The sequence below is a fragment of the Syngnathus acus genome, chromosome 16, assembly GCF_901709675.1.
Source record: "Syngnathus acus chromosome 16, fSynAcu1.2, whole genome shotgun sequence".
NCBI lineage: Eukaryota > Metazoa > Chordata > Actinopteri > Syngnathiformes > Syngnathidae > Syngnathus > Syngnathus acus.
In genome coordinates, this window is record NC_051101.1 from 12,171,913 (window position 1) to 12,191,828 (window position 19,916).

At 46.6% G+C, this 19,916-nt stretch overlaps 4 protein-coding genes across 7 annotated transcripts; all 4 read right to left on the reverse strand.

The window, feature by feature from the left end:
• Window positions 1-332: 332 nt before the first annotated feature.
• sh3bp5la (SH3-binding domain protein 5-like, a) lies at window positions 333-3,687 on the reverse strand. Its single transcript, XM_037274833.1, has 6 exons — window positions 3,072-3,687; window positions 2,813-2,875; window positions 2,423-2,551; window positions 2,047-2,211; window positions 1,802-1,975; window positions 333-1,730 (listed from the first exon to the last, which is right to left on the reverse strand). The coding sequence occupies exons 1-6, from the start codon at window positions 3,309-3,311 to the stop codon at window positions 1,254-1,256; spliced, it is 1,248 nt and encodes a 415-aa protein (XP_037130728.1). The 5' UTR covers window positions 3,312-3,687; the 3' UTR covers window positions 333-1,253.
• Window positions 3,688-4,229: 542 nt separating this feature from the next.
• Window positions 4,230-8,912, reverse strand: mgat1a (alpha-1,3-mannosyl-glycoprotein 2-beta-N-acetylglucosaminyltransferase a). 3 transcript variants are annotated; one of them, XM_037274831.1, is made up of 4 exons: window positions 8,226-8,912; window positions 7,717-8,005; window positions 5,178-5,810; window positions 4,230-5,017 (listed from the first exon to the last, which is right to left on the reverse strand). In XM_037274831.1, the coding sequence occupies exons 3-4, from the start codon at window positions 5,775-5,777 to the stop codon at window positions 4,319-4,321; spliced, it is 1,299 nt and encodes a 432-aa protein (XP_037130726.1). In that variant the 5' UTR covers window positions 5,778-5,810; window positions 7,717-8,005; window positions 8,226-8,912; the 3' UTR covers window positions 4,230-4,318. The 3 variants fall into 3 exon arrangements, with proteins under 3 accessions (XP_037130726.1, XP_037130725.1, XP_037130727.1); XM_037274830.1 differs by having other exon boundaries at window positions 7,717-8,011; window positions 8,226-8,908; XM_037274832.1 differs by lacking the exons at window positions 7,717-8,005; window positions 8,226-8,912 and adding an exon at window positions 6,444-6,660.
• A 799-nt stretch (window positions 8,913-9,711) lies between these two features.
• Window positions 9,712-13,146, reverse strand: rnf183 (ring finger protein 183). Its single transcript, XM_037274834.1, has 2 exons — window positions 12,465-13,146; window positions 9,712-11,774 (listed from the first exon to the last, which is right to left on the reverse strand). Exon 2 carries the CDS (start codon window positions 11,740-11,742, stop codon window positions 10,828-10,830), a length of 915 nt encoding a protein of 304 aa, XP_037130729.1. The 5' UTR covers window positions 11,743-11,774; window positions 12,465-13,146; the 3' UTR covers window positions 9,712-10,827.
• A 95-nt stretch (window positions 13,147-13,241) lies between these two features.
• On the reverse strand, window positions 13,242-19,837 carry dhx16 (DEAH (Asp-Glu-Ala-His) box polypeptide 16). 2 transcript variants are annotated; one of them, XM_037274826.1, is made up of 21 exons: window positions 19,555-19,837; window positions 19,087-19,289; window positions 18,724-18,965; window positions 18,478-18,658; window positions 18,333-18,389; window positions 17,984-18,238; window positions 17,639-17,872; window positions 17,331-17,519; window positions 17,118-17,228; window positions 16,919-17,034; window positions 16,588-16,798; window positions 16,392-16,490; window positions 16,099-16,251; window positions 15,897-16,037; window positions 15,614-15,776; window positions 15,165-15,283; window positions 15,016-15,083; window positions 14,767-14,929; window positions 14,532-14,693; window positions 14,220-14,393; window positions 13,242-13,662 (listed from the first exon to the last, which is right to left on the reverse strand). In XM_037274826.1, the coding sequence occupies exons 2-21, from the start codon at window positions 19,282-19,284 to the stop codon at window positions 13,534-13,536; spliced, it is 3,165 nt and encodes a 1,054-aa protein (XP_037130721.1). In that variant the 5' UTR covers window positions 19,285-19,289; window positions 19,555-19,837; the 3' UTR covers window positions 13,242-13,533. The 2 variants fall into 2 exon arrangements, with proteins under 2 accessions (XP_037130721.1, XP_037130719.1); XM_037274824.1 differs by having other exon boundaries at window positions 18,478-18,661; window positions 19,555-19,836.
• Between the last annotated feature and the right edge of the window lie 79 nt (window positions 19,838-19,916).

Consider the following 19,916-nt stretch of genomic DNA (forward strand, 5'->3'; position numbering starts at 1 on the left):
CATCTTGGAGTCAGTGCGGTGCTTGTTTTGGGGGTTTGGGTTACATCACCAAAATGTCATGTCAGTTCAGTTGTATTTAACTTCGAAGTTGGAATTGTATTAATCTTTCAGTACCTGCTATTTGTATTGCTTTCTTTGTCTTTAAATAATTCCAATATGTTTCATCTGTTGGTCATTTCCTTCTGTTAGTGCCTTTTGCAACCTTTTCTTTTTTCTATTCTGGGCTCTGCTCTCATATTTCTATAAATGGCTAATTGCATCCAGATTGAGGTAGACTAACTTCCTCTTCTGCCATCCTTCCATTTGATCCCCCATCAGAACTCAACCTGCACTTCAGTCCAAACACATCAATATGTGTAATTTTATTTTAGTCGTGTCATTTGATAATGACAAAGTCATCGGTGAAGGTAAGGTGTGATGATTATCTGTACAACTCCCCAACCAAATGTCCATCGATATTTACCAACTTTATGTTCATGATACACATAATTATTCCATGTACAAATCACATTAGCCCAGCATCGTGTCACACACAAGAAAAATAAAGCAGTTTTAATAAAAAAAAAAAAAAGGAAAAATAAAATAGCTTGTTTTAGTTGGGTTAGAATTGCATTTTAAAAATGGGAGGATTGAAAAAAAACAGTCAGATGCTGAGGATTTTAAATCATTGTTACTCTAAAATTTGGACATTTAGGTTATTTTGCTGAAAAAGAAAATGCGAGCATCGTCATGTAGCGTGTTTACTGCCGTCAGTGCTCACATCTCATAAATAAAAACATTCCCTTAAACGTGTGCAACATCAAGCAATGTCAGTAAAAGGTGAAAATGGAGGGTTGGGGGGGTGCATACACGACACACGTCTCACTGCGTGACATTAACAACTATGCATTCATCCCGCCACTCCCTTCATGCTTAACCATCCGTTCTGACAACCAACGTGCAACGCGAATGGGTTGATTACCTTGAAGACGAGCACTAGCTTGTGATGCTAACAGATTCACGCCCCTTTCCCCTCAAAGGAGTTCACGTGTTCTAGGTAGTAAAATCCTCGAGGCTTCCGGCCAAGTTAGCCACCTGGAGCGAGCTATAACATTCGAACTAGCTTAAATGCTAACTGCCTTTTCCCCCTTCGAAGGAGTATACGGTGTACCATGCCGTGGCGAGGGAGCGATTCCCATCAGGCCTCAGTGAACACCGGTGTGCTTATTTACACTTCAGTGGCCATCTTTGTAGTTTTCCTTATAGAAAATGGACTACAAGCTGAAGCTGCGGTGGTGCTGCTTTGAGAACTCCTGTTGGCGCTGGCGGGCACTAATGTGGCTCAGCTTGTCTCGCCTCTCCACCGCCCGATTCTGGTCCTCCTCGCCCGTCGCGCTGCCGGCGTCGCTGAGGTCGCCCAAGTGCTCGATGGAGTCGTACTTCTCCAGGTCCGAGGCGATGGTCTGCAGGCTGAAGACGGACACGGAGTCCGAGCCGGCCCGCTCGCGCTCCTTGTCCGCGTCCGGCTGTGCGCTGGGTGGCGGACCAGCACCCCCGCAGGCTCCACCCTCTTTGTAGGCGTCGGACTCGGCCCCCACAGGAGTGCCACGCCCTCCGGGCACAGGGGTGTCGCGACCCCTCTGAGCGTGAATCTGCTCGCTGATCTGCTCCAGGTTCCTCAGTGCAATGGAGTAGCGAGTCTTCACTTTGGACACGTGCTGCTCCAGCTCCACGACTTTGGTCTTGTGCTCCTGAGAACATGTGCAACACACACGAGTTGAACACAAAAAAAAGAAACACACACACAAGGCTTGCTCCTCACCTCAAGTATGTGGTTGAATTGTGCCTTGAGCTCAAAGTAAGGCTTGGACTTGAGGATGGCTCTCCTCAGTGACTTCTGCAGAGATTGCACTCGTGCCTCAGCCTCTTGACACGCGTGAGTGACTCGCATGTGCTCGCGCTCGCTGCGAAGACGCTCCTCCTCAGCCTCGTTCACCTGCAACGCATTCACGAGAGGCGCTCAGGCAGAAATCCACACAATGCTAACCCTGGGGACTTGCACGCCACCTTGGAGGTTGCGTGGTTGAGCATCTCCTGCCAGGTTGGGTCCAGGGTGTTCTTCCCGTCCGCCATGAGGCCCTGTTCCGCCACGTACACCATCTCCCTGGCCGCCGTGTGCATGGAGACGGCGCGTTCGTAGCTCAGCGCCGCCTTCTGGGTCTCCTGCTGAGCCTGCACAGGGACAACCGCACACATATTTTAAGACCTGACACATGAGGACCGCCTTTTTTTGTTCTTTTTTTACGCGTAGTTCGATTAGAGAATAGTTCACAAGTTTGCAAGCCGTTTTAACACGTGATGTCATTTTGAATTGTCATATAGGTTACATACGCAACTTTTAACAATGAAAGATGAGAAAATATGGATTTATTTTTGTGCTAACCTCTTTGGCCAGCCGCCGGGCCTCGTAGTAGGGCCTGGCCTTCTCAATGCAGCTGCCCAGTTGGGAGCTGTGAGCGTTGAGCTTCCGAGCAGACTCTGTGAGAATCTTTCGGTAACCCGACCGGGCATCCTGAACGAGAGAAGAAGCACAAGACAGAAGATTAGATTCTTCCCAAGTGAAACGCACGATTGGATTTTGCAATGGAGGGCGACGGGAAGCACTCCAGCACATCCAAACTATTAGCATCCGACGCAAGCTCTCCGGTTTCATAGTTGCAATAAATGGAATGATCGTATTGATTAGCGAGGTCTGGGAAGATAGAGAAAGTGTTTCAGCAGCAGAATTCCATGGAAATAAGAAAAGCAACTCAAGCTGTGGTTGTCAACTTACATCCAATTCCAGCTCTAGCTTGTTTATTTCGGCGCTGGCTTCGTTTAGGTGCTCTAATTCTTCCTGAGGAAGAAGATTGAAAATAAAAACAGGAATCGTAATCTTACATGAATGATTAATACTGATAAGGCATATCTTTTTATTTGTTTTTAAGGCATAGATGTATTGTGTGTGTATAACAAAGTAAGAAAACATAAACCCGGTCAGTACACATAGTAGCAGTGCTCATTAAAAAATACATTGGTCTTGTTGTGTTTACCTGAATTCGGGGGTCCAGTTCGTCATCGTAAGGGCTGTGGAGCTGTTCGCCCACTTTAGTCGGTTTATCCCCCCCGACGTCATGACGGCAGGTGTTCTTCGGGGACATCTCTGTAGCCCCCGACGGCTCACTTTGGGCGGCTTTTCCCTCGTCGTCCAAACCGGGCCGAACCTCCCTCCAGTCCCCGGCGTCGGATTCCCCGGAACCGGCGGGGCTCTCCCGCAAGTCGCTTGGGTCCATGCCAGGTGGTTATGTCAACAGACTGTTAGTCATTCACCGGATACACTTTCAGGTTTATTGTGATAAAGTGCGAATAAATGCAGCAATGCGACGAGTTGAGGTGGATGCTAGCTGGCTCCCGAGCTGCCATATCAAATCACACCGAGTCACTTAGCAACCGGAGCTAAGCTAGCTCGCACACCGACGCGCAAAAGCACGACTAGAACGTCACTAACATGTCCACCGTCTTCTTTGTGGCGAAAGAAGAAGACGTTACGCTATTACAAGTTTAATGTGATTCTTCGTTCTTTTTTCCTCAATCGCTTCATTATTGAGTTTGTCCCTAACGAGCGAGCAAGCGGTTACAGCTCACATCGTCACGTCAAATTTGAGCTAATACGGCTTCCGTAGTTACAGGAAGTTAATGATAAGCGCGCACACAGATAAGAACGCTAGCTAGCTCGAGGCGGGGTCAGTAGCATCGTTTGTGGTCGGCCATCTTAGGACAGAAATCTGCTCAACTGCGGTGGATGGTTTGCATTTGAGTTTGTTTTCTTTATTACAAAATGCCCAAACATGGAATATTTGACCAACAAAGTGATTTGATTGTCACAGTAGAACCACCATAGCAACAACAGAAACCACCACCGCCGACAACATAGATCTCAGACATTCAAAAAGGCCCTGAGAGTTTTGCAAATAATTTAGAACGAAACCATTTGAAATTGTATACAAACCCGATCTCCAAAAATAACAATTGAATAGAGCAGAGGCAACATTATGAAAAGATTACCTGAGTGGCACCATTATGCTTCCAGTGATTCCCAACCATTGTGCTACTTGAAAATTATTCATTCACTATCATCATCGAATAATTCTCCCTTATCAGCCAAATAAGGAGGAATAAAACTCTGGACCCCCTCGTTAAAAAATATTTTGACACCACCTTTTGGTAAACATCCCACACCATTTAAAAAACAAATCTGTAATTGATGCCCCTCCCAAAATAGTTCTATATAATTCACAAGTCAGTTCCAAGTGGGATCGTACTGAGTCCATCCTGGAGGCGGAGCAATGTAGACCCTGCGTCCTCTCGAGAAGATGCTGACCACGCCTCTGTAGCCGGTCCTTGGCACGCCGGATTTAAAATCGTTCATGATGCCCAGGTTTTGGGCAAACACTTTGAAGCTTTCCTTGCTGGAATACGGTAGCCGGAAAGGCCCGTTACCCTCCAGCGCCCCCTGCTGGACGTCCTTAAAAGTGACAGCGGGGGCATCGTAAACCTCCTTCTGGAAGCTCTTCTTGTACACGTCCTCTTTCAAGTAAGTCAGATTCAGCTGGGTGAAAGGCACAAAGTCCGAGTTGAGTTTAATGTATTGCAGGTACTTTTCGTAGAACTGGCCCAGGCTCACACCCTCCCGCCCGAACGTCAGCGTGCGCGAGATCTCGGGCCGGATGCAAGCGCGGCCGCGACGCTGCTCCGGTTTGCGCATCCAGTCGTCCCAGAAGGCGGCGGGCCACGTGGGCTCCAGCTCCTCCCAGAGCTCTCGAAGCAACATCCAGCCAAGGCCCGGGAAGAAGTCAGTGCGGTAGAGAAGACGAGACCCCGCAGGGTCCACGAAGCCTTTCCGGCCGTTGTCGTTCCAGGCCGAAACGCACCACAGGCTCGGGTCCGACTGGAGCAGTGGCAGCGTGGCGCGGAAGTACTCGAAAAAGTCTGGCGCCACCTGATGGAGAATCAAACTTTAGTTGGACAAAGTTCCCAAATTGGTCGCATTGGATTTTTTTTAACGCAACCCAATCTGCATTAAATGATTTTAAAATTTTCGGAAAACTTCTCAGTCTTACGAGTCAAGTTATATTTTCTGACAAGAATTTGACAAATACCTCCAGGTCGTCTTCCACAATGATGACGGCGGAGTGTTTGCTGAAGACCTGCTTGAGAGCCCAGCGGTAATGTCTGGAGATCTTATAGTAGCCCTGAAACCTTTGGTGCTCCGGCGGAACCGCCACGTCGGTCAAGTCGGGCTGCATCAGATGCGTGACGGCGCTTCCGTACGAGCGGATGACGTCGGCCGTGTCGGCGTGGCCGCAGTCCTGACTCACGATGATGGGGAAGAGTTTGGACGAGGGCCGGTACTGGATCAGCTTGTCCAGGCAGCGCCGCACCGTCACCCGGTTGCAGGCCATCACCAGGACGGGGATGACGGGAACATGAGGCGTTGGTGGATTCAGGTTCTTTTTCTGCCACTTCTCCCGCACAGGCTGCAAGTTCTGGATCTGCATAAGGATTTTGTTTTGGATCTGCAGCTCCTTCTCCAACATGTCTGCCACACGCAGCACTTTGTCAACCATGTCATTGTTGTCGTCGTCTTTTGGAGCCTCCTGGTCTGGAAGTCTGGCCCGCAGAAGCAGAACCAGAATGGCGTTCCAGGTGAAGAACAGCAAGGTGCCGAACAGGATCACAGAACCTCGCTGGCAGCGCATGTCCCGCCCAGATCAAACCACACACCAAAAAGGCTGCAAAGAGGGAAGAGCAACTACATTGGTTTTCACATTTTTAGAATAATCAGCTCTTTTATTTTGAAGAATTGTTCATTCCCAAGGGCAACATACATATGATAAAGAAAACCAAAGACTATTTTTAAATATTCTTTTAAGTTGCATTTTTTAAGAAAACAATGTCTTACCTTTCCCATATAAAATAATAATAAAAATTGTTGATTTTGTTCAAAGAAAAATGTTCTATATTATTCGAACAAAAGCTAATATAAATATATAATAATAAAATATAAAAGCTGTCATTTTCTGGCCACAAGTTGACAAGCTGTGACCTTTGGACCCCCCTTGGCCACCCTGTAGCTCCGCCCCATGGCTGTCTTTACATCGTAGAAAATGTCCCAGCCAGACTGGTCTCGACAGTCACACCGAACCAACAAAAAACTTCCATCCAGTGAGAGGCAGAACATTTGGAATCTCTTCCACTAGATGTCGCGTCCCACAGTTCTGATAAGTTAAGCCAACCAGTTTCTGCCGCATACGAAATAAAAGTTGTTTTTACAAAACCGAAACTAAAAAACTCCCTGGCAACTCGTGAGAATAATTTGATGTACTAAAGACAAAACGATTACGCGTGTACGAATGATTCCTTACCCGGAAAACATCGCCGTCTGTTCCTCTTTTTTTCTTTTTTTTTTAAACCGGTGGCGGAAGCAACTTGTCTGCACGAGACGTTAAAAGTTTTTGTTAATGTAGCCGGAAAATGAGCAGCAGACAAACCGTTGTCTTGTCTGAGCGCGTCTGCTACTTGCAAGAGGCAAGTTGTCCGCTGCGCGTCTATCCTGCTTGGCAAGTCGTGTGAAAGGAGCGCCACGCCTCCTTTATTTAGGTTTTGCGTAAAGCTTCCGCCCCGAGAGTAAGAAAAAACACCAAATCATGACATTTGCGGCAAAAATAAATATACAGAAAATAAAACATATGATACTAGTATGTACTAAGTGAATATGTATATGGTGAGCTTTAAAAGAAATGCAAATATAAACAAATAAAAAAATGAAATTAAAAAGGCCAGTCCATTTCAATTTACAAAATATCTTTGATGAGAAAAAAACATTTAAATTTAGAAATACATTTAAAAAATGAATTAAAACAATTTACCGGACTGTATTTCATACACGGTTGAGACTGACTGGGGGAGATTTTTTTATTGCAGAATAGCAAGTAAAAATATAATATCCATAATAGAAGTAAAAATTGGGGAACATGTTTACAACGCTACAACCGTGAGTAGCTACACCTTAACATGGAGCCAATTAGCATTCTATTGGCAAATTTCTGGGACAAAAGCCCATTTAAAAAAAAGTCTAGTGAATCAGGAGAGATGCTTAAATGGGACAGGAGACTCGAACCAATCCTTTTGTGTCACTGAACTGTTAGAAAACTACAGTTGAGTTTCAAACTTCAGCTGCTGTAGTCACTGACATCACACACGCTGTGACGGCGAGACTTCAATTTCAGCATTCCCTCGCCTTCTTTTTTGGCAAACCAAAAGGCACGTTTAGCATCTATTGCACTGGGGCCAAGTGGTAAACATCTTCCATGTTGCCAGGCATCAAAATTCATTCCAGGTGACAACTATTTTTACACGGTTGAGACTCACTTACGTAAGTTTCTAAAAAGACCACATCATCATTTGGAAACACAATTGAGCCAAGGGCTATAAACTACCACATAACCTCATCAACCCAATGAGTTAGGGAAATAACCTAACAGTTATTGAGAGAACTAGAGATGAGTTAGCCCACTCCGTGACTCGAATCGTACAAAAATATTTTCATGTGTCAGGTTTAGCAATTCGAGGCATCTTTTCTCGCATATTTATCATCATCGTATCAGTCAATGACAAAGATATTTTCTGTTTTTTTACCTCTCAACGCAGGTTTCTGTTCACTGCCGGAAAAAGTGCTCACAGATTTAGCTTTTTTTTTTTTTGCTCAATAGGTTGAAGTCCAAATGTGCAAAATACACATGGAGGCCACGCTTTAGGAACACCTGCACCACCACGTGTTACGCTCATGGACAGAAGATAACCAAAATGTTCACACAGACGTAGATAAAAGTCAATAAATAAGGCAAGGATCACGGTGTGTCAAGTTCAAGGCCTCCGACTGTCAATCAGGTCCATTTTTGGGAATCTTCTGTCCGGAATCATTTCTCTTAATCTGGCAGAAAACAGAAAAGATCAACATTAGTACCAAATCTTATATTGAAATATTGTATTTCAATTGAAATGTTTCTATTATTTTCAGATGTATCGGCTTAATTTTTTTTTTTCTAATACGTATATTTGAAACAATATTTTTGTATTATTTTCGAATAAATATTTATCGACGATGGATGCGTGGACGTTTCATAATCGTTCTTGACGTGCGTCACCTTGCGTTGGCGCCCCCTGCCGCATCCGCAGAGTATGGCCAGCCGGCGTAATACAATGTGGGTCAGCAGAAGTTGGAGAGAGCGGCAGGTGCTCCTCAAAGTGCTCCATCTGCCCTCCACGAAAGACGGCGTCATTTGTCCATCGTCACGGCACAGTCCACCAAACCCTAAGCGATGCTCACACATGTCCCGTACGAACACTTTCGTTTGACACGGTCGTATTAACCGGGTAATGATAACAACTGCCGCGGGTTGGCGAGCTCCTCCGGGCCGCCCATTGCTGGCTTGGAACACTGCGCGTGCCTCCGGGCCGCTTCTCTGCAGCTCCCTCGATCGGTGGGCCCCATCGCCCTCCCGCGATGGTGAATCGTACCGCACGGACAGTCGATACGACAAGCTCTCTCCGCGGCCGGGCGAGTCGCGCCGAGTTCCGCCCGCCAGCGCGGGGCCGTACGCCGAGGGGGAGCTTCGCTTGCTCGGCGGATTCCGGGTCCACAGTGTACCGCGACATCGGAGCACCGAAGTGAGGGCCGAAGCGGAGGGAGTCGAAGCCATGGCGGTCGGAGGCGTCCAAGAGATTCGGCTGACTCGTTCAACCTCCGTCCCCCCACTGGTGGTTACAGGGGCGGAGGGGAGGGGGATCTTCTTGGGCAGACTGTTGCCAAAGTCCGGGAGGGGTGAGGGTGTCATTATAACACGGACACTATAAATAAAAAACTAAAATTCAAGTGGAAGACTGACTAAAATAGATTGTGTTAATGATTCAAAATTAATATCTACTTGAAAGTAAATTGAATCTTTAGAAAAGTAACAAAAAAATAATGTAAATGAAATCATTTCATGCAATTCATTCAAGATTAAAAAATACACAGTACTAATTCCATATTTCAAATTATACTGTTATTGAAATAATTGGAGTGAGATATTCTAAATATTAGTATAATATGAATCTCGAAATTGAAATGGACAACTTAATAAAAACATCTAGAGTCATAATTTAACACTCTACTAAAAAGTTGTGCAGTGTTTAAAATTCATTATTATTCAAAACTGAAAAGTTAACTCAATTAATGTCACTGTAAACCGGGAGTGGCAATAAACAGTTTCAAGCCTCTTTTTTGACAAATTCTTTTCTATTACTTTACTAAACTGCTGCATGTTGGCTCCAATCTTTCTGTTCCAGACATCTTTTTTTGCAGATAATACTTACGGGTTCTTCCGCGTTGTCGTGCGCTTGTCTCCTCCATCTCTCGGTCTCCTTATTGTCAAAAGCTGAAGAGTCCAGATAAAGGTGTCACTCACCCAGCAGCGTCAGACTGGTTTAGCTTCCTGCGAGGAAGTAGAGAGCAAATTATTTGATGTTTACGAGACTATGCTCACGTCTCAAGACAAACAAGATGACAATATCCATATGTGCTGACCTCCCAAAAGGAAACCGTACAGTAGTATACAAATAACACACAGTCCAAAAAAAATCCCACATTAGTCAGGCAACAGTCATTATTTTAGTGAAACATATTCTGTACAACTTTGCAATCATTTGGTATCATACAATAAATTCATTTGTTTATACACAAATATATATTTATACACACTGTTCATGTTATTTACATTTTGGCTGGCTTAGCATTGACCAAATGAGATCAGGGTTTCGGAGTTTGATCATGTGACGTGGCAAAATGGCCGTCTTCTGAGATGGATTCAAAACGAGTGGATTTTGTTGCTTCATATTCCACAATATTAATCATAATACTGTTTAGATTAGTGGGGCCGAACAGAACATAGCATTGTACAAAAAATAAAAAATTGCGATAACTTCTCTTTATAGAGTTTGACCCGTTCCTGGTAGGTTTGAAAAACATTTACAAATAGGTTATTTACAATAAATTCACACGTATAAACATGGCAATGGAAAGCTAGCTGGGTCATAAACAACAATACATTCCCTCGCGTGCGGTTCCAAGTCGGTGCGTCCTTCATTTGAAAAATGCCACCATCCTCGTTTGGCTTCATTTCTTCACCTCGGCCAAACACGTAGTAAAGCAGTGATTAGTTCAAACGTCACAGTAAGGGTTTGAAGTGGGTTAGCAAATTCCAGTAAATTTCCATGGAAATTAAATTGGTTATTTAATAGAATGGTATCATAATCCAGAATAATATATAGAACATTTAGTTTTGTTATAAGCAGTCATCTGTGCAAAAATTGCATTTCTTTTCTTCCCACCTTAGTTCACACATCTAAAGCCTGCTTATACAATTTCTGCTTGCAACACAAAGCAAAAAAAAATAAAAAATACAACATCCAGACAGGCATATAATTGTTGAGAATTAAAAACAAGAAAACCATGTGAATTATTGTTGTTTAGCTCCTTGTTGTCAAACAGTAACTTGTACAAAAAGTACTAAAACACTGACTGACAAGAAAAAGCTCATAATGGAACATTTTAGTGGTTTAAAAAAAAATGTTAAATTAAAACCGCAGTGTATGTTGAGACAGCCTAACTGAGTCCCCAACTTTTGCCGAGCAGTCTATTTCTTGTCCATGTTGAAAACTTTATCCCAATGAAATTCCATGAAAATTCCTGAAAGTTTGCTCCCCAGGTCACGGCGATGTCGTGAAAGCGTTCCGTGAAGGCGGAGGCCTCGTTTGGTTCCCGGGCGGGGGTCTGGGGTTGATGGCGGTGTTGGGGATGATGACAAACGCCAGGATTCCCCCAAGCAAGAGCAGCACCGTGATGGTGACCACGGTGGCCACCGTGATGTAGTAGCAGCGGTCCGAGCGGAAAAAGCGGCGGATGCGTCCGTGTACCCTATTGGGCGGGCGCCCCACGTCCACCACGGTGGCGGGCTCCACGCCGCCCTCCATGGCGTCCAGGCGTAAAGCGTCGGCGGGCGCCGCCTGGGTCTCGTGGCTCTTGTGCGGCAGTGTGAGGACCCCGACGTTGGCCGGGCCGCTGGGCGCCGCCGTGTTCTTCAGGAGCAGCTTGCCCTTGCTGCGTTTGAAGCGGATGGACTTGGCGCGGCGCATCTCGGGCGGGAGCTTGCCGATGATGTCCTGGTTGTTGCCCAGGCGGGGCAGGTCCTGGCCGTGCGGGATGTCGGTGAGCTCGCGGCACACGGGGCACGACAGCGTCTTGAGCTCGGGCGCCGTCACGTTGATGCGCGCCAGGCACTCCAGGCAGAAGGTGTGGCCGCAGGCCAGCAGTTTGGGCGTCTTGAAGGTGTTGTCGTAGGAGCAGAAGCAGATGGCGCACTCCAGATCGTCGCTGTCGCTTCCCTCGGGCGGCGGGGGGCGCTCGTCGGCGCTCCTGCGGCGCCGGTGCTGATGCCGATGCCGTTGCTGGTTGGGCTCCCCCGAGCGGTGCTCTCTCCGCCGCCCTCGCTCCGAGTCGGAGCTCCTGGACCTCCGGACATTTTGCGGGCGACGGTTGTCCATCCGGGGCTTAACGTTGGGGGGCGGTCGGGCGTCGTGGCTGTGGCTACGACGAGGCCGCCGCCTCTCCCGCTCGGCGCTCATGTCGGCCGTCGGTGTTTTCCAGTCGAGGCTTTCTGCAGACGACAAAACAACTCGTTTGCAAGCGGCAAAGCAGGAAAGGAGCAGGTGTGCTGGCCAATGACCTCCGACATTGTTTTAGCGTTAGTTAATGTGGTTTCTATTTGTTTTTTGGGTTTTACTGCACAGCAAGCATGCCTGTGGCGGCTTCAGATTACGGCCCAAACCTGATTTTGCTCCACTAAAATCCACCCAAACACTTTCAGGTTTAGAACAAGTTCATCTGAAACATTCTTAAAAAAAGTTCGAAAAATATTGCCTTACAGTCAAACCAAACTATAAACAAATATTTTTAAAAAGGACTCCAAATGTAGTACTGATACAAATCAATTATATACAATTACTGACACAAATAAAAAACATTTCCTCCTCTATGTTTATACTGCATAATGATTCTACTCAGAAGGAAATGGAAGGGAGAAAAAAATCACTTTCCAAAGCTTAGGTAACCTTGTGAATTGAGTAGTAAAATTGCTAAATCAGCTTATGCCAACTAAAAAAAAAAAACGTGTATTTTCAAATTAGAAGGAGATCTCAATGTCAGAAGCTGGCGCAGACACGTAAAGAAATGTAGGGAGTGGGAGTAAAAAAAATTAATATGTCAAATACTTTACCTAAAAAAAATCTACTCAAATGTTACTTTACGTCCCACCACTGCAAAAAATAAGATCAAAACCGAAACACACCTGTCGAGGAACTCTCACATCACCAGCAGTTCCATAAACGGACCTCCTGTTGTAAAACTGGTCTGCGCTGGCCTTCCTCTTTCATTCCAAGTCTGGCTGTTCTGTCTTCTTTTCTCACTATGACACAGCACCACCTTCTCAGAAGAGGCACTCCCCCCCCGCCCGCCTGGCAAGCCGCCTTCGGTCGGACCAGTCGGACCTGCTCCGCCGTGTGTATACGGTTCTGCTTGAGGAATATGTCAATAAGTCAGTCGGGCCTTGCTTAACATTTGACATGCATCCAAATTCATTTCCAAGGACGTCCACCTTTCTGTGACTCTTCCAGTTTCTGTGAAGCATTATTAGCACTTCCTGTGTAGCTCCAGCAGGTCCTCGACCTCCATTAGCCGACAGGCGTGATGGATGTCAGCAGGCCGCATATTTGCACAGGGGGCCTCGTACGTGCTACACAACGGAGAGCGCACAGCGAAACTGGTCCTTACCGTCATAACTTGTGCGTCGCACCAACCCGATGAGTCTTTGTGCGGTCTGGACGTTTACCGACGCTCGCCACCGTTTGACGTGCTGGGAACACTGTGGATAAATATCGAAACCACATAGTTGCGTAGGTCAAATTATATCAGGGGCGGGGGGGACTCCATTACTCCCATGATACAAAATATGTAAACATCACCAAAGATGCTGATCATTAATCATGTGTGTTGCTCGTCAAACAGTTTTGCAATCAAAAGATGGAAAAACCGAAAGAAGTATTCGAACGTGCAGAGGAACTCCAAATAGCGGTAAAAAACATTTATTGCTTTTCAGCAATCAGGACAACAATTCAAGTGTGGGTAGCAAAGCGTCACTAATGAGCCCGGTGAATCGTACGTTATCGCCGCAGGCAATCGGGTTTATAATTAAACCGTTCGGGAGCCACTTTAGGGTGGAATCTCTATTCATCACAGCTTTGTGTTCAGGCTGTTTGGGCATGTCCATTTTTTTTTTTTTTTTTCTTCCCCCCCATGTCCACTAACGCCTGCGAATTGGCCCATGTGCCAGTGTGCCGTCGTAATCGGGTCGGTGGCTTTCAACCCAGTTCCTCCTTGGCCTTGCCCTGGTTGCGGGGCATCTTCTTGTTGTTGCTATCCTCCACTTCTTTACTCTTGTAGTAGTGAGGAGCCACTTCCAGAAGCCAGCCGCTCTCGATCTCCACCACCTGGGGGCAAAGGCAGAAGCTATTAGCTCCATAATTGTCAGCCGCATTTCCTCCTTCTGTGCCTAGTCAGCGTGACAAGCAAATAGTTTCCTCGTGGAGTCACTCAAGAAAAACTGCACTTCTTTGTTCTAACGAGACGTTGTCTAGTCATGGTTCAATGGGTAGGAGTGACTTGAAATTGATTTGGAGTTCAATAAACTCTGCTCATGTGAGGTGAAACCAATACTGGGGAGGCTCTCAGATTTTTATTTGTATGATTTTCTAGTTTTGTAACAATCTCTCAAATTTTTGTTGTTTTATACTGCTGTTCCAAATATTCTTCAATTTTTTCCATTTACATATAGTTTGTACATTCATACAACTCACAAATATATATTATATATACAAATATTTTGCTATTTTTTTCCACAAATATTTGATTTTTTTCATGATTTTCTATTGCTTATTTGGATTTTCTTTAAATTTGGTTTCCCTTTGAGTGGGGGGTGATATTTATCCCTGTCCCATTTATTATCATTCATGATCTAAAATAGCTTTTTGTTGTCGATGGTACAGACCTGTCTCATGAACTCCTTAGTGGTCATGACCAGCTCGTGGTAAATGAGCCATCGGGGCTGCTCATCAAACAGCGAACTACTCGGGTGGACGTAGACGGTCTGCTGATGTTTCACCGTCCTGTAGCCTCCTTTGCTGAGCCGCGCCGTGTGGTAGAAGTAGCCCGCTGTCACCGACTGCAAAGAGCCCATTCATTCAAAATGTCACGTTTCGCATCATTGTCACTCAAATTGGGGTCGGGTGAGTATCGGGAACCGGTATCGGGCTGATACCGGTCCTACTTTAAGGTATCTGGTACTCGTGGATGCTCCCACCTTACGGATAGGCATGGAGTCACCCTGCGAGCTGACCATCTCCACCTCTATGCGCTCCATCAGGCCCTCCAGCTGGTCCCGCACGTCCCGCGCTCGCCTCATGGAGCGAAACTGGATGAAGTTTTCGTAGCACCACTGTGTCGAGTAGCCGCTCTCCACCCACTAAGGTAGAAATTTTCTATTTATTAATATTTTATATAAAAAAAAATGAATCCTTAGAACAAGCCATCCATACCTGCGTGTAGACATTCAGCAGGACCAGGTGATCCCCGCCGGGCACCACAAAGTTCATCCTGGCGTTGTCAGCATGCACCGCCTTGTCCTTGGGCCGGTAGAAGATTGCGTTGTTTACTGAGAGCATGGCGGCGATTGAGAGAACCTCCTCAGAACACTTGTACCTGGAAGAGGAGAAGCAAAGCGGCTATGATGTGAGGGAAGAGGTCGTGAAAAACCCCCAGGACAGTTGGAGTGGGAAGAGACTCACTGCTCAGAGGCGAGGATCATCTTGCTCAGCATGGGGTCCACAGGCAGCTCGGCCATCCTGCGACCCAACTGAAGTCCGCGGACAGGAGAGGAAGCGACAAGTGAGCATCATGTCCTAAAAATAGCGATCCCTTCTATTGTGTGGAGTACCGTGGTGAGCTCTCCTAAGTGGTTGAGTGCTCCGAGGGCGTAAAGCTGCTCCAGAGCCATCAGAAGCGTCTCGTGCGGCGGCGGGTCCATGAAGTCAAAGTGGAGAAGGTCATTGATACCTGGACACGGACAGAAACAATAAATAGATCAGAAGTGATGAATGTCATAGCTACAAAAATGTTCCACGATCAGAATGGAAAAAAAAAAAGTTGACGTTTCAGAGGAATGTTTAGATTTAGGACAGGATAGTGTATTTTTGTCATCGCTGATAAGCATCGGTGCATGTTGACTATCCGCTTGAGCTACAAAGAAATCTGGAACATGAGATGCATGAGACTGATTGCGTCGGACATGTGACCAAAAAACTCCACCTTCGTAAAGATAACACGGCTGAGCTCTCGTTCGTTCGACACTGTGTTTCGTTGGGTGTCATCATGCATCGCACCCACCCAAACTCTTGAGCAGCAGCACCACATTTCCCAGGTTGGTCCTCTGAATTTCGGGCACGGTCATGTCCTCCATCTCGTGTTTGTAGGCCCACGCCGTGTAGAGCCTGAAGCATTTGCCGGCGGCCACTCTGCCGGCGCGGCCTGCTCTCTGACTGGCCGACGCCTGGAAAATCACACGGTGGGACATCGGCATATGGAACTGTACTGTGAGTGTGTGAGATAACCAGTCTCAAATTTTGGCTCGCGATACCAAATTAATCCTCCTAAATTGCCAAGTGGTTACCCGAGAGCAAGGCATGACGATAAGCGATTCCATCCCGGTCCGGGCGATGTAATTCTTCTGCTTGCAGAAACCCGGGTCGATGACATAGATGATGCCGTCAATGGTCAAGGAGGTTTCCGCAATATTGGTCGCCACCACCACCTAAAAAGGAGGAGGTGCAAAGGGTCAAAGGAAAATAAGATTTTCACTTGCATGATCTTACCTTGCGTGCACCGGGCGGCGTGGGGCTGAAGATCTTGGCCTGCATGTCAGAGGGCAGATTGGCGTAGATGGGCAGGACGAGCAGCTCGGCGATTTTAGAGCCCAGTCGCCGACATCGGTCTTGGAGCTGCTCGCAGCATGTCTCGATATCCTCCTACACGACAGGAGAATTATGATTTTAAATCTACTTATGGGCCACAAACACAATTGGCATACAGAAAACTAAAATTTCACAGTCAATTTTTTTTTTCCCTCTTGCGACAATTTTTTTTAAGCCCGATTCTTGCAGCGTACCTGTCCAGTGAGGAAGACCAGAATATCTCCAGGAGGTTGCGTGACGTGGATCTGCAGCACTGACACCACACACGCTTCCATGTAGTCAGCCTCCGGAGCCTAAAATTTCAACAATTAAAAATGTGCTGTTGTTTTTCTTCCACTAATAAAACAACAAACACATGACATTCATCTCAACGGCGGAACCGGCACTCACTTTAGTGTAGAATATGTCCACGGGGAATCTCCTGCCGGGGATCCTGAAGACGGGCGCGTCGTCGAAGAAGGTGGAGAAGCGCGCCGTGTCCAGTGTGGCGCTTGACACCAGCACCTTCAATTCGGGACGGAACCTGCCGATGTCCTTGATGAGGCCAAACAGGATATCCGTGTGGAGGGTTCGCTCGTGAGCTTCGTCGATGATGATCACACTGAGTGAAACAGGAGGGGGTGATTTTTTTTTTGGGATCGGATCAAAGAACGACTCAGAGGTTCCATTATACAGAAGAGGAAGTTTGGATTAATGACACACGGGTCAGTGAGAACGTTACCTGTAGCTGGCGAGGTCGGGCTCGGTGAGAAACTCCCGTAGCAGCATGCCGTCTGTCATGTACTTGATGATCGTCCTCTCTGATGTGCAGTCCTCAAAACGGATACTGTAGCCCACCTGGATAAATGTCACCCCCAAAAAAAAATGAAGGACAAACACCAGCAAAATTAAAGTGTTTTTTTTTCTCGCCATTTAATTACCTCATTACCGAGCTTGACGCTCATTTCCTGCGACACCCGAGCGGCCACCGACATGGCGGCTACTCGGCGAGGCTGCGTGCATCCGATCTTCATCCCTCCTTTGGTGAAACCCTAAGAGAAGGGTTGAGGAAAAAAATAACCTTGAAATGCAAAAGAAAAAAAATATTGACCAAGCGACTGGGAAAAAAAAAAACTATAAAATACAACACGCACATCCTCAAAGAGGTACTGTGGGATTTGTGTAGTCTTTCCCGAGCCCGTCTCGCCCTCGATGACCAGAACTTGGTGCTCGTGGATGGCAGCTAGCAGGTCCTCTCTGTATGGAAAGATGGGGAGGCTGCGGCGGACCTCCTGCATGGACTGCTTCTTCAGCTCTGCCTGGGACAAGGCCGGAGTCTCGTCCTGGGGGGGATTTATTCCATGTGTTTAAAAAAAACTGCAAAGAGAATCACTTTCCACTCTTCAGACCCAGCGAGAATTTTAGAAGGTATGACGTTGATATATTTGATCAACCTTCTCACCTCCATCAAAGTCCCTTTCATGGTGATGGCGGTGCTGACAAAGTCGATCATCTCGTCCTCCTCCAGGATGAGCTGGTACTTCTCCTGTTGGCGCCTGACGCCCTGCTCGCGCTCCTTCTTGGCACCGAAGCTGAGCGAGGCCGTCTTGAGCCGCTCCTCCTCCCAGCGACCCTGCTCGCCGCCCAGCTCCATGAGGGGCTCCTCCTCTAGCTCCAACTCCTTCTGGGGCACCTCCTAGACAAACGAAAACCAAGGCTGATGAGCTATTTTTACACTTTGACCTTTTTCTGCATTTTTCATTTTAGTTTGGCACAAATAATATTCAGGGAAGTTGGAAACTCCCACCTTTCTCCTGATCTCCTCCGGTATGTAGTATCTGTTCTTCCTCTCCTCCAGCTCCTTTGCTCCGGCCTTCTTGTAGTCCTTCGCCAGGTCTCGCAGTGTTTGCTTGTACTCCACCTCCTTCTTCTCACGCTCGGTCAGGTCGTCCGAGGCAAACAGGTACTCCTCGTCGACGAGTTCCGCCTCCAGGTCCTCCAGCTTTTCCTCCTCACGCTTCTTCAGGTATTCGCGGCGGGACTGCTTCCGCAACTCGGGCAACTGGCATAGGAGGGAGCGAGGAATTATTTTTCAGGAAATTATTTTTTTATATTCTGGAGAAAATAAAAAGCACAATATGATGCTTTTTGCCTACCATGTTTCTCTGATCATCTTCAGCCAACTTCAGTCTCTTCTGAGCCTCCTCGTAAGCCTGAAAAACAAAAAGCAAAACAGAAGAGCATGATGGAGTCGTTTTTTTAAGGGGGATCTTTTGTGGGTATCCTCACACGGCCTTTCACCTTTTTGTCCGTCCTCTCCGCGATGTGCCTCGTCTTATCTTTGTCTCTCAGCTTGACGCGTTCGGCAAAGGCGTCGCGCTCCTCGATGTCGTGTAGTCGCTCCCGCTCTTCTTTCTCCCACTCTTCTTCTTCATGATCTTCATTCTTGATAGCCGAGTTGTCATCCTTGCTCGACTGAGCCCTGCTGTACAAAGAAATGAACATTTTGAGCGACAAAATACAAAGGGGACTACATTTGTAGATTACCTAACAGGCGCTTCTTCTTCGCTGGACGACTCGCTCTCCTTCTTCCGCCGGATGTTCTTCCTTTTGCTCCCTCCGTCCTTCTCTTTGTTCTTCTTCTTAGTCCCACGCTGCTTCTCCACAACGATGTCCTCTTCGCTGTCGCTATCCTCCAGCAAAGTGTACGTGCGATTCTTCCTGTCCATCTCGATGGCCTGGCGCTCCATCACCCGGGAGGCTTTTTCCACGACCTGCTTGCGAGGAATCTGCAACACATCATCAGTATTGACGTTTTTTAATCTTATCGTACTCCATTTATTGAGATGCGCATCAGATTGTGGGGGTCAGTTAAGGTAAATTTCAGCTTTTTAAGATGAGTCTACACACTTTGTCGAACAGCTCATGCGCAAAGGTGGTGATGCTCTGGTCGATGTCGATGGTGCCTGTCTGCTGGAGCCTGCTCACAAAGTCCTGAGAGCTGCTCGCCTTCCGGGCAATGCCGATCATGAACTGAGCAACATATCGGTCGCTCAGGCCCAAGATGTCATGCAGCCGGTCGTTGACCCACTGCTCAAGGTCGGCCATGGTGTCTGCTCAGTAAAAAAAAATTTTTTAAAAAACATAATTATCTGGTCAGTGTTTTGCTGAACTGGTATATGAGTTAACCTTGTAGCAATAAAATAGCAGATATTTCAAAAGGTTGAAGCTTGAAAATTGTTACATTTTGTTACTTAAGTGATTGTCTTGATAACCAGGAAGCCACAACTTTATAGTTTATCAGCCAACCTTTTCGTACATCAGAAGAATATCAAAACTTCATTGGACACAAAATATTAACAATACAACTCCACCTACCGCTTTGAAAATGTCAATTCAACGTTGTTTATGCTCCAAAACTCGGAGGCTAAAAGCTAGCTCACTGTTAAACGCGAGCTAACTTAGTCCATAATTGGCAGCTGCTACAAACGGTGACGGAATGAGTAACTTTTAAGTCGAATGTACGATCATACATTTTAAGACACAAGTAACTATAAAACAAGATAACGAGATAAACAGTCCATTTTTAATGACGCTAAGTTTACGCGCATGTCTGCCTGCAAGAAACTCTCCTTCGCTCATGAAAAAAGTAGGAGAATGAAGGAGGCTACTAGTTACTGCCCTCTTGTGGCCATCACTGGAACAATAAGAAAAATCCTGTCACGTGGATTGCTTTGGGT

Excerpts from the sequence above, each read along its gene's own strand:
- sh3bp5la (XM_037274833.1), bottom strand. The coding sequence starts at position 3,311 with ATGGACCCAAGCGACTTGCGGGAGAGCCCCGCCGGTTCCGGGGAATCC. Across the intron at positions 2,876-3,071 it reads AACTGGACCCCCGAATTCAG|GAAGAATTAGAGCACCTAAA; the intron begins GTAAACACAACA and ends CTTCTTCCTCAG. Across the intron at positions 2,552-2,812 it reads AGCTAGAGCTGGAATTGGAT|GATGCCCGGTCGGGTTACCG; the intron begins GTAAGTTGACAA and ends TCTCTCGTTCAG.
- mgat1a (XM_037274831.1), bottom strand. The coding sequence starts at position 5,777 with ATGCGCTGCCAGCGAGGTTCTGTGATCCTGTTCGGCACCTTGCTGTTC. Across the intron at positions 5,018-5,177 it reads TTGTGGAAGACGACCTGGAG|GTGGCGCCAGACTTTTTCGA; the intron begins GTATTTGTCAAA and ends ATTCTCCATCAG.
- rnf183 (XM_037274834.1), bottom strand. The coding sequence starts at position 11,742 with ATGAGCGCCGAGCGGGAGAGGCGGCGGCCTCGTCGTAGCCACAGCCAC.
- dhx16 (XM_037274824.1), bottom strand. The coding sequence starts at position 19,284 with ATGGCCGACCTTGAGCAGTGGGTCAACGACCGGCTGCATGACATCTTG. Across the intron at positions 17,520-17,638 it reads TGAAAGGGACTTTGATGGAG|GACGAGACTCCGGCCTTGTC; the intron begins GTGAGAAGGTTG and ends AATCCCCCCCAG. Across the intron at positions 14,394-14,531 it reads ACTCCATGCCTATCCGTAAG|TCGGTGACAGCGGGCTACTT; the intron begins GTGGGAGCATCC and ends GGCTCTTTGCAG.